The sequence below is a fragment of the Poecilia reticulata genome, chromosome 23 (assembly GCF_904066995.2).
Source record: "Poecilia reticulata chromosome 23, P_reticulata-male-v2, whole genome shotgun sequence".
NCBI classification, from domain to species: domain Eukaryota; kingdom Metazoa; phylum Chordata; class Actinopteri; order Cyprinodontiformes; family Poeciliidae; genus Poecilia; species Poecilia reticulata.
The window spans coordinates 6,250,260-6,265,400 of NC_088852.1; the positions used below are offsets into that span (position 1 = coordinate 6,250,260).

Here is a 15,141-nt window from a genome sequence, read left to right on the forward strand (position 1 = left end):
GGTGTTTAAGATTCTCTCCAGCTTTCCTCCATATTGGAAAATAATAAACCTGGAAGGAAAACCTCCTCCACACCGAGAGAGGGGGTCCATCGGTTTACTCTCCCTCTGCAATCACCTGACCAGAGCGAGGGGCAGCGGCAAGCAGACAGACGTCGGGAAGTAACCGTCAGCGGAAGAATTTGAAGGACCGTTGACCATGCAGGTGGAAAAACAATTTCCAAATAAACTGATAAATAGAGCAGCTGCGGATGCAGATAAAGACTCGACTCGAGTCCCATCATTGTGATTTACAGTCCGGTTGGCGTTGGAGCTCCTGGTGGCGGATTAATAACCGGTCGTAAAGAAGAAGAAGGAGGAGGAGGGAAGACTCCGATAAAGGAAGGAAGACAAAAGGGGGACTGTGTAAAAAAAAAAGGAAAGGGGCGAGCGGATAAAGCCTGAGCGGAGATCATGAGCTCTGCACTCCCTTACGACTCGCTGTCGGCCCGGCCGAGTCCCAGCAGACGGGCTTTGGATTGGGAGCGGGAGCAGCTAGCGGTCAGAAGACTTTCCTCCCCACTTGGTGTGAACCTGCTCACTCCTCCTCCTCTTCCTCGGCGACCTTCGGCCATCCCAGGCTACCTGCTGCCTCCCTACCAAGACCAAGAGGAGCAGCTTCACCAGCAGCACCAGCGTCTGTCCTTGTCCGTTTGCTCCGAAGCCTCGCTGGCGCCTCCTGCCCCCCCGCCGGTGGGTGCTGCCCCACCTTGCTGTCGCCCAGTTGGAGTCATGCACCTCCTCCGTCTGGGTCTCCTGGCTTTCAGCTGCCTCTTCTGGGCAGCTGGGTTGGCCATCTTCACTCTTGGTGTTTGGGCGCAGATCTCCTTGGCGGACTACATGACCCTGTCAGCCAATCGGTACCCCAACGCCCCGCTTATCCTTCTCTCTACCGGGGCCGCTGTCACTGCTTGGGGGTTCCTCGGTTGCCTTGGTGTGGCTGCAAACCTCCCCTGCGTCCTGAGGGCCTATGGGTTCTTCCAGCTTGCTACTCTAGTCGCCGGTTTGGCCGCTGGACTTTCTGGGCTCTTCTACCGTGAAGACATTGCCGGAGGATTTCGCAGTGGCTTGCACCGAGCCGTGGCAGGCTACACGGAGGATGAAGGCCGTGCCGACGCTCTAGATAGTCTGCAGAGAGCTTTGGAGTGCTGCGGAGCTGAGGGCTGGCGCGACTGGCTGAATTCGGACTGGGCCATCCAGCACATGACTTTCCTTCCCGCTGAGAACGGCACCTCGGTCTCCCTTCCCGACAGCTGCTGCGTGAGGCGGAAGGGTTGCAGGAATAGGCCGCTCCTGTCGGATGACAACGACGGAGTGGCGGCTGCAGGAATCCATCCACACGGCTGCTTCCGGAAAGTCTTCAGCTTGGTCAACGACAACGTCTTCCATATTGCTGCCACTGTTTTAGGGTTGGCCTTCACACAGATCGGGGGCATTGCCCTGGCTTGTCTTCTGGCCAACAAACTGACACCCAGACAGCACGGACGCGTCGTGGCACACTAAAGATCTGACTGTTGTATTGACAGGTTGGTTCAGAATGAGGGATGACATCTCAGAGAAGTAAAGTATAGGAACAGGAGGTTTGTTGTTCAGGACGAAAGAATCAAAAATGTGACCTATTATACTTCCCAGACCACATTAGGAGAGATTTATGGGTTAATCAAAACATACTAAATATTATTTTTATTTTTTATTTTTTTGCACAAATTCATTCTTAGATAATGAGATTTTAGTCTACATGACTGATTTGTTTTAGGGCATCTTGTCACTTTAAATCCAAATAACCTGCTGCTGGCCACACACCCCAATTCAACATTTACACTTGCACACAAAATGGCTGCAAAAAGATGCGCAATTATACAACCATGCATCTTTGAAAAGCAGAAGTAGAGCCTCCTGCACAAGAAACAAGAATGCAGCAAACGGTTTCTGGATGGTAAGTCAACAACAAAACACTTCTGATTTCCAGCAGCCATTGTACATACAGTGCATACAGCAGTAAAACCAGCTGACCAAACATGCTGGAACTCCGCTTGGGTTGCTAGGTAACAGGCAGTGCCTGCTGATTTGTGAAGTTACTTTCCAGAGGTTTTTGAAACGGCTCATTTCCCAGACACCAAAAAACATTAACGTATTGCCAAAAAAAAACAGCTGAGTGTTTGTTTTTTTTTAACGCTTGGGCAGTTGAGGCCCAAATGGAAGTATAAAAATGTGCAATATTTAAATAGGTCCCCTTTAAAGCTCATAGATGGCAATTTGCTGTAAATCGTTGTACTTGGGATGCAAGTAGAGAGATTTTTTAATTTCTTACAGTTGCCACATTTAAATCTGTTTAGGGAATTTGGCCCATTTGACGTGAGTATTAGAAGATTCAGCAGCTGCTGCTCATGTTTAGAAACAACTCTAGCTCATCATTTTCTCCCTTAACTAATATTGCTTCAGCCTTGACGTTTGCACAAGCTGGGGCCAAAACATTACCAGATATTTAAGCTTTCTATTGTAGAGGGAGGGAAGAAAAGACATTTAGGTTAGACCCATGAAAGGAAAGAAGGAAGGAAGCAAAAAAAGAAGGGAGTCAGGATATGCAGAAAGAAAGAATAAAAGACACAAGGGATGATAGGAAGTTGGAAAGAAGGTGGAAACAAAGGAGGAAGAAATGACGATAAATAAAAAAACGAAGGATATGAAGGAAAAGAGGAGGACACAAAAGGAAGAGAAAAGACAAAAGGTAGGAGGAAAGAAAGAAAGAAAATACTGAATACATATTCCAAATTTTTCAAAACTTTGTAGGAATCCTGACTTCTTCGGTGTCTCTCCCTTGGAAGTGGATAGAAATTGTCTCAATCTGAGCAACTTCTAAAACTTTCAGCAGCTACAACTCGGTGCCATGGTGATAACAGTGCTCAACAGTAACATAATATAAATTATCTATGTATGTATATATTAAGAAGTGCCACTGATTGTGTGACTTATGTGAATTTTCTTTGCTTTCTTTGTTCAGCTAAAATCTGAAGGAAGGTGAAGGAATTCCCCTGTCTAAATATTTAGGCTCGTCTCCGCTTCATTTAGTTTCCCCATCACAAAAACTTTCATGCTGTATATAAACCCGCCTGCAGTCATCTTCGCTGAATGTGGCTTTCAGAAGCTTTTATTTTCCCAGACGTCACTGCATTGGTTAGATGATCCCAGAAAGAAAAACTAGAGTTTATTCCAAGATGTGTCGCATGTACAATTAGTAGCATGAAAACTGTCTTGAAACGGGATTTTATGCATCTCTAACGAGTGTAAAGGTGTTTTTTAACTATGAAGTTTTGCATTTCTTTGCACAACTCTATCCTCTTACATGTGTTTTGTGTTCATTGATGTTGTGTTTCTTGTTGTTCTTCCTGTCAGTAGCATGACTGAGACTTTAAGCTATATCTGTCGACTATAAATGAAAAATCTTTGCTTCATTACAGCCTATTGATTAGAGCGGGGGGATGGAAATGTCAAGGTCTGCTGCCCTTGAATGGATTAAATGTATAAATGGAGGAATCACTCTTGCAATGCAGCAGCAACTGCATGCAAACACAGAATTACTAATCAAGCATATATATAATAAAATACTTGCTATGCATTGCCTGGAAGTCAATGAGTTCTTATTTTCTCACTGCTGGTTGCATTTTTACAGAGCTCGGATTTCCCGTGTGAACTCATCGAAGTGTGCCAGAGTTGTAAATCCTCTTTGCCGGGAAGAAATTCAATCATCATCAGGACCTTTGGCCAAATAATTGTGACTTGTAGGCGAGTGAATGATGGTTCGTTTCCGCCTCCCACCTGAGACGCCGGTGATTGAGTGGCCATAAAAGACGGCTTCAGTAACAACATGAACGAAGCTGCGTTTACTAAAAATCTAGAAGCGGTCAATGAATTAAACCACATGTATGTGCTGGGTTCATGTGTACAGGGTCTGGTTTTATAGGCTGGAACCATGACAACCATTTTCATGATCTGATTATTCTATTGATTAGCCTACTTTTGCTCCAGCAAGTCGTGTGGAGGCTTTGTGTCATGGCATGGCTAATGTTTGACCTATTTTCCTTGAAGGGACACCAGACCAGCAGACACAGTTCAGACCAGAGGATGACAGTCTCTCATCATGAGGCATGAATATCACATTAATTTGGGGATTTTATTGATTTACTTTTTTCTTTTTCCATCATTGACGCATGTGCACCCCCCAAAATATTGGGTTGAGTTGCAGTTTGAACACAAAACTTTTAAATTTTGCTATTTTTTTCTGGTAGATCTATGTTTTAGCACAATGTTTGCTAATGGTTGCAGTTGGGAAACATTGCTGATTTACGGTAAAGTTGAAAATGCCATACTTGGCAGAGGGTAACGTTTCTTTAGGTTTGAAAGCTTCGTCTTCCTTGAGCAGGTTAGCATAGCTCTATGGGCTTTAGAATAAATAAAAAAATCTTCTTTGATAAGATTTTAGTCTGGTCAGTTCTTCTTTGAGCTGTTTTAGGTTTTAAGTAAGCTCCTGCTGGCCACGCCCCCTCAAACTCAATGTTTACACTCGCAGGTGAAAATGGCTGCAAACAGATGTGCAATTATACAACTGTACAACTTTGAAAAGCAGAAGTGGAATTTCCTGCACAACCAACGATAATGCAGGAAGTGATTTCTGACCGATAAGTCAACACTAAAACACTTGTCTTTTCCAGCAGCCATTGTACAGTGGCTGCTGGAATCAGCCATTGTAGAACTCCAAAATGTGCTGGAGTTCTGATTGTTTGCTAGGTATTTATTTATTTATTTATTTATTTATTTATTTATTTATTTATTTATTTATTTATTTTAGTTCTTGGCCTGTTTTTAGAAGCAGTTGAGTCCCAAATAAAAGTATAAAAAATGTGAAAAAGGAGAATTTTGCCTAATAGGTCCCTTTAAGTTTAGGGTTAGGGTTGATTAAAGAGGGACAGTTCAAAGCTTTTGAAACTTTTGTTTGTTGTCACAACGCAGCAGTGCAATTTTATATTTTATATATAAAATATGTATGTTTTGAAGTGTGTTTTGAATAAACACACTTCAAAACCAGTTTCTGCTTATATACAAAACATTAAGCTAAATGAGCTGCACATCACAAACTAAAATATCTGAATTAAGCCTGGAGGGATCTTTTTAGTTTTGTCTGGAACAACATTTTTAACCATGAAAAAACTGTCGGAATAAACGTCAGACGAATCACATTTCATTTCTTTGAACGTTTCCTGGTTGAAGTCTGAATAGAACACAGAGTAATGGTGAAAGGATGCGTTTCTAAACTCTGTACCATCGCACATGATCTGACAGCTTCTCTAAAATTTAAATATTATGCTTCCAACATTCCATAGCAGACCGCATTTGCATCGCGAACTGGCGAAAAGTGTGCGCAAAGGCGCGTTTTCTATCTTAAACATGCGTAAAATTGAAATAATCGAACCTACAGTTTTGAACTCTAGGCGTTATCTCCGTTTACTCCGCCTCTTTAAGTTTGCCCTACATCTGTCTGCTTTGGGCTCTTTTCGTGAGCGCAGCCAGCTCTGAGCTCTGCCCTGTTATTTGTAATATCACCCCCGCTGCGTAAAAGAAGAAGAAGAAGAAGAAGAAAAAAAACCGAAGCGCACCGCTCGGAAATGTAGTTCTTCTTGCGCACAAAGCGGTCTCCAGAAAATGGACCTTAAATCCGAGCTCCTCAAGTCGATCTGGTACGCTTTCACATCGCTGGACGGGGAGAGGTGCGGGAAGGTGTCCAAATCTCAGCTAAAGGTAAGCGGAGAGAGATTTTACAGAAATAAATAATCAGGCTCAAACTGATTTCTTTTGTCTTTTTTTTTCTTTTAAATGTATATATACTTTTTATTTCGCATGTCCAAAGACAAACTAGAGACTATAAGTGTGGCTGATTTCCTGTGAGATTGTGTTTTGTGGTATGTGAAGCAACACTTGAACACACCTTTTGAGGACAAATATTTAAGACTTATACCAACAGAGATATGAGAACAAATCCAAGCTCAAAGTCCAGCCTTTTTCCTGTGGCCTACAAACAAACGGTGACTCAATATTTCTACTGTCAGGTTTTTTTTTTGGTTTTGTTTTAAAGTGGCATAGTCAGCATCCTTTTTTTTTCTGCAGTTTTTCCTTCTTCGGTAAGTTTTTATCTTAATCTGTCCAGTCTCCACATGCCTTTGCTGCTCTGAGGAATCCCAGGAAGTAGCAGACAGCTGTCCTGACACGCTACCAGCCACTGGAACCTGCCTGTGTTTGTGTTTGTGAGGAAACGTCGTAGTGTGTAGAAGCATAAGGAGATTTAAAGCGATACGTTTGTACTTGTTCTTCCTCCTCAGGTCCTTTCCCACAACCTGTACACGGTTCTGAACATCCCACATGACCCGGTTGCCCTGGAGGAGCACTTCCAGGATGATGACGATGGTCCGGTTTCTAACCATGGCTACATGCCCTACCTCAACAAATATATTCTGGATAAGGTACGGGTGCAACTTCTGCACCTTCTTTTGACATAAAACTGTCTGGGTCGTTTTTCTCCTGAAAAAATAAATAAATCAGGTTTTATTTAAAAGCTCCAGGTGCTTTAGATGCTTCTGTGTGCGTCCAGGGCCATCTGAAACATTTCTGACACAAATAGAATCAAGAATTTTGAGATTATTTCTGCATTTTCTAGAAAGAAAAAAACAAGAACATTTCTGAGTTTGAAAGAAATATTCAATTTTGGACTTTTTGGATATGTCCTGACTTTGAAAAGTCAAAAATGTTTGGCTTTTCAAACTTGAAAATTCCCAAGTGGTAAGAATTTTTTTTTTAGATTAATGTAAACATTTCTGAGTTATTTCGTACAATTTTTTGACTTTTCAAATTCATAAATTTCTAGGGTTTTTATAGCAATTTTTTTATTTCTAAGGTTCAAATATTACCACGTTTTTTTTTTAGAAAATTTATGAGATTAATCTAAAAAATTCAGTTTTTTTTTTTTTTTACTGTTCAAACTCATAAATTTACATGTCTTTTCTAGCAAAGTTTTGAATTCTAAAGAGCCTTCATTTTCACATTTTTTTCTAGAAAAGTTCTGAGATTAATCTAAAAAAATTCAGTGTTTTTTTTTTTTTTTTTTTTTTTGCAACTTCTTCACTTTTCAAACTCAAAATGTCCATGTTCTTTCCGGAACATTTCTGAGTTTTAGGTGGAAATGTACTCCTTTTTTTAAAATCTACAATTTCCCTAAAATGTTGTCATATCTATTCACTCTAAAAAAAAAAGTTCCACATAGCTCTGGAAAAGAAAAAAAACTCAGCATCACAGATCCAACACCGTGCATAACTTTATATATCAAATGCTTTTCCAAATATTTATCTGTTTCACGGCAGACCTGGAGTTTTTGTTTTGGAAAAGCTCAATCTTAGTTTTATGTGACCAAAGCAATTTGTAGTTTGCTGCAGATGTAAGCATTTAAGAAAGTATTTAGCTCATCAACACTCTGCAATAAAGCAGAAATAATTATTTGTCATGTTTTAAATTCTCTAACTCTTGCTGTGACTGTAGATATTTGCACATTTAGGTCAGAAGCAATTTCCTTGTAGACATTTTTCGACTCCTCTTCTCGTCTTTTAAAGTTGTGTTACATCATATTTACACCCATGAGAAACAGGAAGTCGAAGGTTATTTATCTAAAGCTTACCAGACAATCAACCAAAAATATACCTTTTAAAAATGCTTAACATACATGTTTTTAATAAGAATTGTCAGAGAGTCAGTAAGTGAGTCACAAGTTAAGAATTTTATATATGCTGTGTTGTTTAGTTCCTGAAAAGCAGCAAATATCCCAGTTTTTTTCTATTGGAATCAGTTATTTAGGCCAAATTCAGCACTTCAAAGTAGCACACACTATTAATACAGCTTTTCTATGCATCTTAAATAATTTATTAGCAAGTATTTTAGGATCAGTTTGAGGGCAGAAACCGTCACATGTCATGAGTGAAAAAAGGGATTATTTAATTAATAAAAAAAATACTGCAAAATATAATAATCCATGGTCTTGTTATTAAATGTTAATATTTGCTTCTATCTTGTAACATTTTTGAATCTTTAGATTTGATCATTTAGGCAAGTGTGACAACATTTAATAAAACAAGATTAATATTTGCTCATTGAAGTGTTGACTTTTATTTTGTGAGTGTAAATGCAAATAGGAAGTGATAATTATTATATTTCTATACCCTGTGTTGTCTTCCTGATCTGGTTTAAGAAAAAAGTAGCGCAGATACAAGTAGTAAAAACTAGGGTTAAAACAGAGACCAAACTGTTCAACTAAGTCATGTTTGCGACCCAATTGTAGATGAGAATTTTAAATAAAAAATATAACAAGAAGAACTTAAAGAACATGACAAAACATGAAGGGAACCAGTGACAGCAATGGAAAACAGAGCAAAGAGAAATGAAAGGCAAAAGTACGGAAGAGGATTAGAGTCAAATTTATTTTACTTTGAAAAAGGAAAAAAAAAGTACCATAATGTGAGTTAATGTGACGCATTTTATCGCACGTTTCTGTACTTCCAGGTGAAAGAGGGGATGTTTGACAAGGAAAGGTTTGATGACTTGTGCTGGATGATGACCATGAAGAAGAACTTCAACATGACGTCGCAGAGGCTGTCAGAGCGCGACTGCTTTAAGCTCTTCTGTTTGTTCAACCTGCTGTCTGAGGACACCTACCCACTGGTGATGATCGCAGAGGAGGTAAAGGAAGCTCAGCTTTATCCACCCACACGCCTTTACCTGCTCTCATGAAATGGGAGATGAGTAACTGATAATAAAATAATTTATTTCTTTATTTTTTTGCAAATCATTTCCGGAGTGAACGTTCCAAATGAAAACATGACATTGACTGATCTGTATATAAACGTGATGTCAGGACTTTTCATTTTTACGACACACACTTTCTAGGAATTAACTATTTATTCTAAACAAGCTTTTACAGGTTAACTAGATGTTGCATTTTGCCATGCCACTTTTGCATGTTGCCACTTGTGCAAATATTAATAGTAATGTTAGAAATGCTCCAAAGCAACAAAAAAAAAAACAACCTCTAAAAATCCTCCAAAGTTCACAGAATGTCTTCACATAAAGATTATTTTAAATTAACAATCTCTAACTTTGCTGTTCAAGGTGAATTTTTGAACATGGATCACCACTCATGTCTTTACTGCTTTTGTATTTATCATTGTCATCATTTTCATTTGTTCAAAGCAGCAGTAGTTCATGTAAAATGGTGCTTCGCTACGTTTTATTTTGTCTACAACAGTAAAATAATTCTGAAGCTTATTCCTGTTTCTTCCCTTGTCCGTGGCGTTATATTTGTGCTACTAACTTATTATGCAGTGAGACTGATCTGAGCGCACATATCTATGTGAACTAATAATAATTTGAGGTGTTTAAATCTCGCTCTGGAACTAAACTCTGACAACTTTAGCTGAACCAGACGACTGTCAAATTAAGATGTTAGAAACTTGGAGCACTTTCAACAGCGCTCAGAGCAGGAAGCTAGGTTTTGTTCCACTGTAATAAAGATTATTTTTTACTAGCCTGACTCTTTAGTGCCCTACATGCAGTTCATTATGCATGTGGGCGCAGCGATGGCACCTCTACCTAAAAACATGTTAAAAAATGTTCGCTTTTAAACTATATATATATACCAAATTTAGCCTAGATGTCAAAAATCATTTAGACATTTTTTAGACTTGTTTCTAATATGCATAACATAATCTAAACTCTGCTGATTGCTGATTAAATCCAAGCGACAGATCTTTAACGTCTCATTGTTACTGTCCTGATTTGCATTACTTTGGTGTGGAGTGCTGTAGAAAACCACAACCAATCCTCTTCATGTGAATCTTTCTGCTTTTATTTTCCTTTTTCCAGCTTTTCTGAGTCTGTTATTATTTATTCTTTGAAAAATGCAGCAAAATAAATTGAAAAATCATTTATTTTTGTACATGTGTTTGCTAAATAATGCTTTAGAGAAATAACTAACCACATAACCAATAAGTGCAACTCTGACAGCCAAGTGGTTTCACATTTCTTCACAGTGAAAAAGAATTAAAGCACAAGTAAGTTAATGAGGCTCTTCCTTCCTGAGCTTCCTCCAAAATGCTTTTGGTTTCCTGTAAGTCAGAGACAAAAATACCCCTCTGTTGTACAATAAGCACAGCGGCGTTCTCCTGGAGAAGCACAAAACCAGACGCTCTCTCTAATCTAAAGTGCATGCAAAATAAATAATTGTGACATTTTTCCTGCTTCTAGGTGGAATATCTCCTGAAGAAAATTTGCACAGCTATGAGCCAGGAGTGGGACGGGAAGCCCTTAGAGGATCTTATAGGCCGGGACCCCACGGTGCAGGAAGAGGGCATGTCGGTGTGGACGTTCCTGGAGCAGATGAGTGCGGGTCAGCTGCTGAGGGTGACCAGCGCCGAGGCCTTCAGCTTGGCTTTGCACGAAGTCTTCCTGGAGATGTATCACAATGTCCTCAAGAGGGTGGGTCCTCCTGAATCCACTCAGGAAGCGTGAATGCGCTCCAAACGTTTGACCCAGAGTGTGCTCCCCCGTTTCGCAGGGCTACATGTGGAAAAAGGGGCACATGCGCAGGAACTGGACGGAGCGCTGGTTCGTGCTCAGGTCCTCCTCCATCGCCTACTACGTCAGCGAGGACTTGAAGGACAAGCGAGGGGAAATCCAGCTGGACAGGAGCTGCGTTGTAGAGGTGGGTGAGGAAACACCTCCGGCAGGACTTTGATCCGCCCAGAATTTGCGTTTCACAAACACACGTTATCAGAGTCTGAGCCTGTTTGCTTTCTTTGTTTCTGTGTGTTCTAGCCTGTTCCAGACAGGGAGGGGAAACGCTGCCTGTTCTGTGTGAAAACCCACAACAAAACCTACGAGATGAGCGCTTCGGACCAGAGGCAGAAGGTGGAGTGGACTCAAGGTGTGTGCGAGAGTCAATCAGCAGGAAGGTCAAATTAAAGCTACGCTGATGTTACCTGAGCAGGGATGATTATTTAAAGGGGACCTTTTATGCAAAATTCACATTTTGCACTTTTTTATACTTACATTTGTGGATCTACTGCTTAAAAAAAAACACCCAGCTGTTTCTGTGGAAATAAGTGACCTAAGTTTCAAATGTAATTGTACAAAGTTCTTTAAATGTCCTGTGAGTCAATATATTTGCCCATTTCTCTACAACTGGAATTTTCTATATCTAGCAAGTTATTTTCACAATTAACCGTAAAAGAGTCCCCCTCACTTATTTCACTCCCTGCTACGGCGGGGGTGAAATTATCGTAATAACCCGATATTGGCTGGAAAGCGCAACGTCTCCCCTTTCAGAAACCGTTGGGATTTTTCAGATATCTCAAAGTGTGGCGGAGTTACAGTGCTGCAATTTTGGGTGGACCAAACGTACAGTCTGGAAGGGTTAATGTCGGGAACAGTCAATAGCTAACCAAACTAGATAAACGAGGTTAAACTGGACAAGAAAGCTTGTAAAAATGTCACACAAGTTTTCCACCGTTAAATGGAGAAGCAGCGTTCAGCTTCTACGCACCATAAATCTGGAACATATTTCCAGAAAACTGCAAAACAGCTGAAATACTGAGTTCCTTTAAATCAAGACTAAAATCCCAGCTAATTTTAACATTATAAATGAAACTTTAATCAAACATGCTTCAATTGTTCACTGTGTGTTCTAAGACTTTGAAATTTTGTGTTTTTATGGTGTAAAGCACTTTGACATGCTAAAATGTGTGAAGCAGATAAACGTGATTGGGTTTTTTTCACTTGTATCTTTGTCCTGCTCAAGTAAGACTGAAATAAAACATCTTCATCTGTGTTTTCTTACCTCTGAAGCCATTCAAACAGCCCTCCGTCTTCAGCGTGAGGGCAAATCCTCCCTCCACCAGGAGCTGAAGCTGAAGCGGCGCGTCCAGCGGGAACACAGCCACCGGGAGCGCAGCCGCAGCGCCCGGAGCAGCTGCAGCAGCCGGAGCAGCCAATCAGACGACTCCAGCTTCCAAGAGATGGAGCGGATGGAGAAGGAGAAGCAGGATTTGGAAATTGAGAGCATCATTCAGGTGAGATGGAGCAGAAGGTGGAGTTTTGTCACCGCTGCGCTTTGGGGATTTTGTTGCGCCTCACCTTCTGCGTTTTGCAGCATGCGCGAGAGTTGGAGATCCGCAGAAGGGAGTCGGAGGAGAAGGAGCGGAGGAAGCAGAGGGAGGTGCAGATGGATCTGGAGAGGCAGCTGAAGGAGGCAGAAATGGTTTGTCAAAGTTACAAAACTCAACCCGCTCATTCACTTACACATGTGACAACAGCAGGAAAATGTTAGCAGTAAAATAAAACTCCCCACTTAGTACAATACTAAACACTACTTGCTACTCCGGCTAATTTACCATAACAGTCAAAACATTCGTGGTGAAATATTAGTTTTTATTCTTAGTTTTTTCTTTTTGCGTTTGTTTCCCCCGCCCCTGCATAGTTTATGTTTTTGGCGCATCTCTTTAAAGATATGATTGTATATTCAGCTGTTACCTAAAAAGAACCATTATAAATGGCTGTGACTTTAGAGACAAAAAATGTAACAAGAAATGTGACATCAGTTTTCTTAATTTGTTCCCATGTTATGGAGGGGGAACAGATCATTTGGCAGATAAAGACCAAATGTACCCAAATCCACAGGATTTGTTGTTCATGATGAGAGAAATAAATACAATTAATGAGTTTTTGAGAAAATGATTAGTTCCCATGTTACAGAGGGGGAACAGATCATTTCAGGCACTTGAAATATTTGGTTCCTCCCAGGTAACTGTGGCAATTAAAAAGCAAATGTTTTTTTTTAACTGGTTTTCCAGATGTATGTGCTGTACAATGGCTGCTGGAAAAGATAAGTGTTTTGTTGCCGACTTACCATCCAGAAACCACTTGCTGCATTCTTGTTGGTTGTGCAGGAGGCTTTGCTAATGCTTTTCAAAGACGTACGGTTGTTAAGGCGCCGGTTTGCTGCAGTGTATCTGCTTGTGTCCAGATGAGGGACAGCATGCAGGCTGAGATCCAGGAGAAGGAAAGGAAGGCCGAGCAGCAGAAGAGACGGATCCAGGAGCTGGAGCTGACGCAGCAGAAGCTGGAAGCAGCTCTCAACATGGAGATCCAGGCTCGGCTGGAGGAGGAGAGGGCACGACAAGAGCTGGAGAGGTTTCCCTTGCCGTTCTTACATCACGCTATAATCGTGTTTGCAGAAATGTGTCGATGGAGACATTCTGTCCTTTCCTCTCCTCAGGTTGCTGGAGGCTGAAGAGGAGAAGAAGAGGCAGTTTCAGATCCTCCAGGAACAGGAGAAGATCTTACAGCGCTTTAGCGCCACATGCGAAGCCTCAAATGGGACGGAGGACGAGACCACGCCGTCCGCCCTCTACTCGGCCTCCGTGGAGCTCCGAAATTTGCAGGCGTCTCGCAAGAGGAGTCATCAGCACCTTGAGGTGACAAAAGAAACACACATGAAGCGAAACAAATTGGATTTGGGGGACAAAAAGACAGATGCAGATGTGAAACTTTGTTGGATTTCCAGGAGATGCAGGAGAGGCTGAGAAATGCCAGTCAGCACGTACGCCACTGGAACGTCCAGCTGAACCGCCTGATGACGCCGATCACTCCTGCAGGTATGAAATGACTTCACCGCTTTGGAAAACTTTTAATGTCTGGACATAAAAACAACATTTTCCTAATGGTGAAATAGAAAATGCAAAAATTCTTAAAGTTCAAGGAAAGTTACTTTCTATTTTTCTAAATAATTCATAAATATGACTCTTTTGACTTAAAAATTCTCAAATCATCTATTTATAAAGTGTCTTATAGAGAAATGTTAAGGCATTTTACCGGACAAATAAGTCTAGTTTGTGCTCATATTCAATCCAGATGAATCCAAATCATTCCAATGAATAGTTTTAAAACTATAAGTTGAACACTTTATATAAACTTTATTATAAGACACATTTTTGTTACGGTCTCTCTTTAAATCAAACCAAATTCACCCTTTAATCCCTTTGTAACTAATAGATAGCTAGATAGATAGATAGCTAGCTAGATGACTAGCAAACTAGCGGGCAAGCTAGCTAGATAACAATGGATTCAAAGTTGACAAACTAGGCTAATTAATCATATCTAATATTACTTGTTAACATCTTAATACTGAATGAAATACTAATGAACATTTTACAAAATTAACTGCATGGTCAAAACAAAATTTAGCTTTTTTATTTTTTATTTTTGCAGAGCGTTTGGAGAGTCGTCTTCAGTCAAAATATACTTGTCCCAAAAAAGAAGGAGCGCTGGCCAGCAACGAGTTCATCTGTAAATATAAGATAAGGAACGAACAGAACAACAGGATACTTGGAGACGACTTGGAGAAACTGGAAATGCAGCTGGAGGCCGACTGCCTCTCAGAGGAATCAGGATGTTAGGAGTTTTAATCACATTTCAACTGTAATTTATCTTAAAATAGAGCAATGCTTTGAATTACTCAAGAAACACCTACAATGTAATAGTAAGCGTACAGAGAAGTTTTTTTTTTGAAAGCACCAAGTTGGGAAATTTCTGTACACAAATAAATAACAGAAGAGAATGCAGTACAGATGAATGAATCACAGAGAGAGCTCCTTGGAAAGATGTGGTCATCATTAATAAATACAAAAACTCTTTCTAACTGTTTAAGAGAAAATGTTCTTCCTGCAGAAAGCATTGAATTTTCTGAAAGCTGTTTAAGATAAAATGTTCTTCCTGCAGAAAGCATTGAATCATATTTATTATATTTTGAGTGTAAAGATAGAGAGCAATGATGATAACATAAGACCCAATCTGATTGGCACCGAGCAATAATAAGAGTTTTCTACAATAAATTCTCTGGAGGATTTGAAAAAGTTTGTCATGTTTGTCGCTTAAATTAAAAGTCTGAATGTATTGTTGCTGGTTTTCTTTTGCTCTTTCTCGACTGTTGTCTAGTGGGAATTATGTGATTCATGTAAA

The 15,141-nt window shown here is 40.3% G+C and overlaps 2 protein-coding genes across 2 annotated transcripts; both read left to right on the forward strand.

Annotated features, from left to right (window-relative positions):
- Positions 1–65: 65 nt before the first annotated feature.
- Positions 66–3,652, forward strand: LOC103459183 (tetraspanin-7-like). Its single transcript, XM_008400540.3, has one exon. It carries the CDS (start codon positions 451–453, stop codon positions 1,537–1,539), a length of 1,089 nt encoding a protein of 362 aa, XP_008398762.1. The 5' UTR covers positions 66–450; the 3' UTR covers positions 1,540–3,652.
- Positions 3,653–5,289: 1,637 nt separating this feature from the next.
- On the forward strand, positions 5,290–15,075 carry def6c (DEF6 guanine nucleotide exchange factor c). Its single transcript, XM_008400541.3, has 12 exons — positions 5,290–5,829; positions 6,408–6,548; positions 8,632–8,808; positions 10,372–10,602; positions 10,682–10,828; positions 10,942–11,050; positions 11,971–12,194; positions 12,275–12,382; positions 13,148–13,314; positions 13,400–13,598; positions 13,688–13,778; positions 14,392–15,075. The coding sequence occupies exons 1-12, from the start codon at positions 5,734–5,736 to the stop codon at positions 14,577–14,579; spliced, it is 1,878 nt and encodes a 625-aa protein (XP_008398763.2). The 5' UTR covers positions 5,290–5,733; the 3' UTR covers positions 14,580–15,075.
- Positions 15,076–15,141: the final 66 nt, after the last annotated feature.

Excerpts from the sequence above, each read along its gene's own strand:
- LOC103459183 (XM_008400540.3), top strand. The coding sequence starts at position 451 with ATGAGCTCTGCACTCCCTTACGACTCGCTGTCGGCCCGGCCGAGTCCC.
- def6c (XM_008400541.3), top strand. The coding sequence starts at position 5,734 with ATGGACCTTAAATCCGAGCTCCTCAAGTCGATCTGGTACGCTTTCACA. Across the intron at positions 10,603-10,681 it reads ATCACAATGTCCTCAAGAGG|GGCTACATGTGGAAAAAGGG; the intron begins GTGGGTCCTCCT and ends CCCGTTTCGCAG. Across the intron at positions 11,051-11,970 it reads GAAGGTGGAGTGGACTCAAG|CCATTCAAACAGCCCTCCGT; the intron begins GTGTGTGCGAGA and ends TTACCTCTGAAG.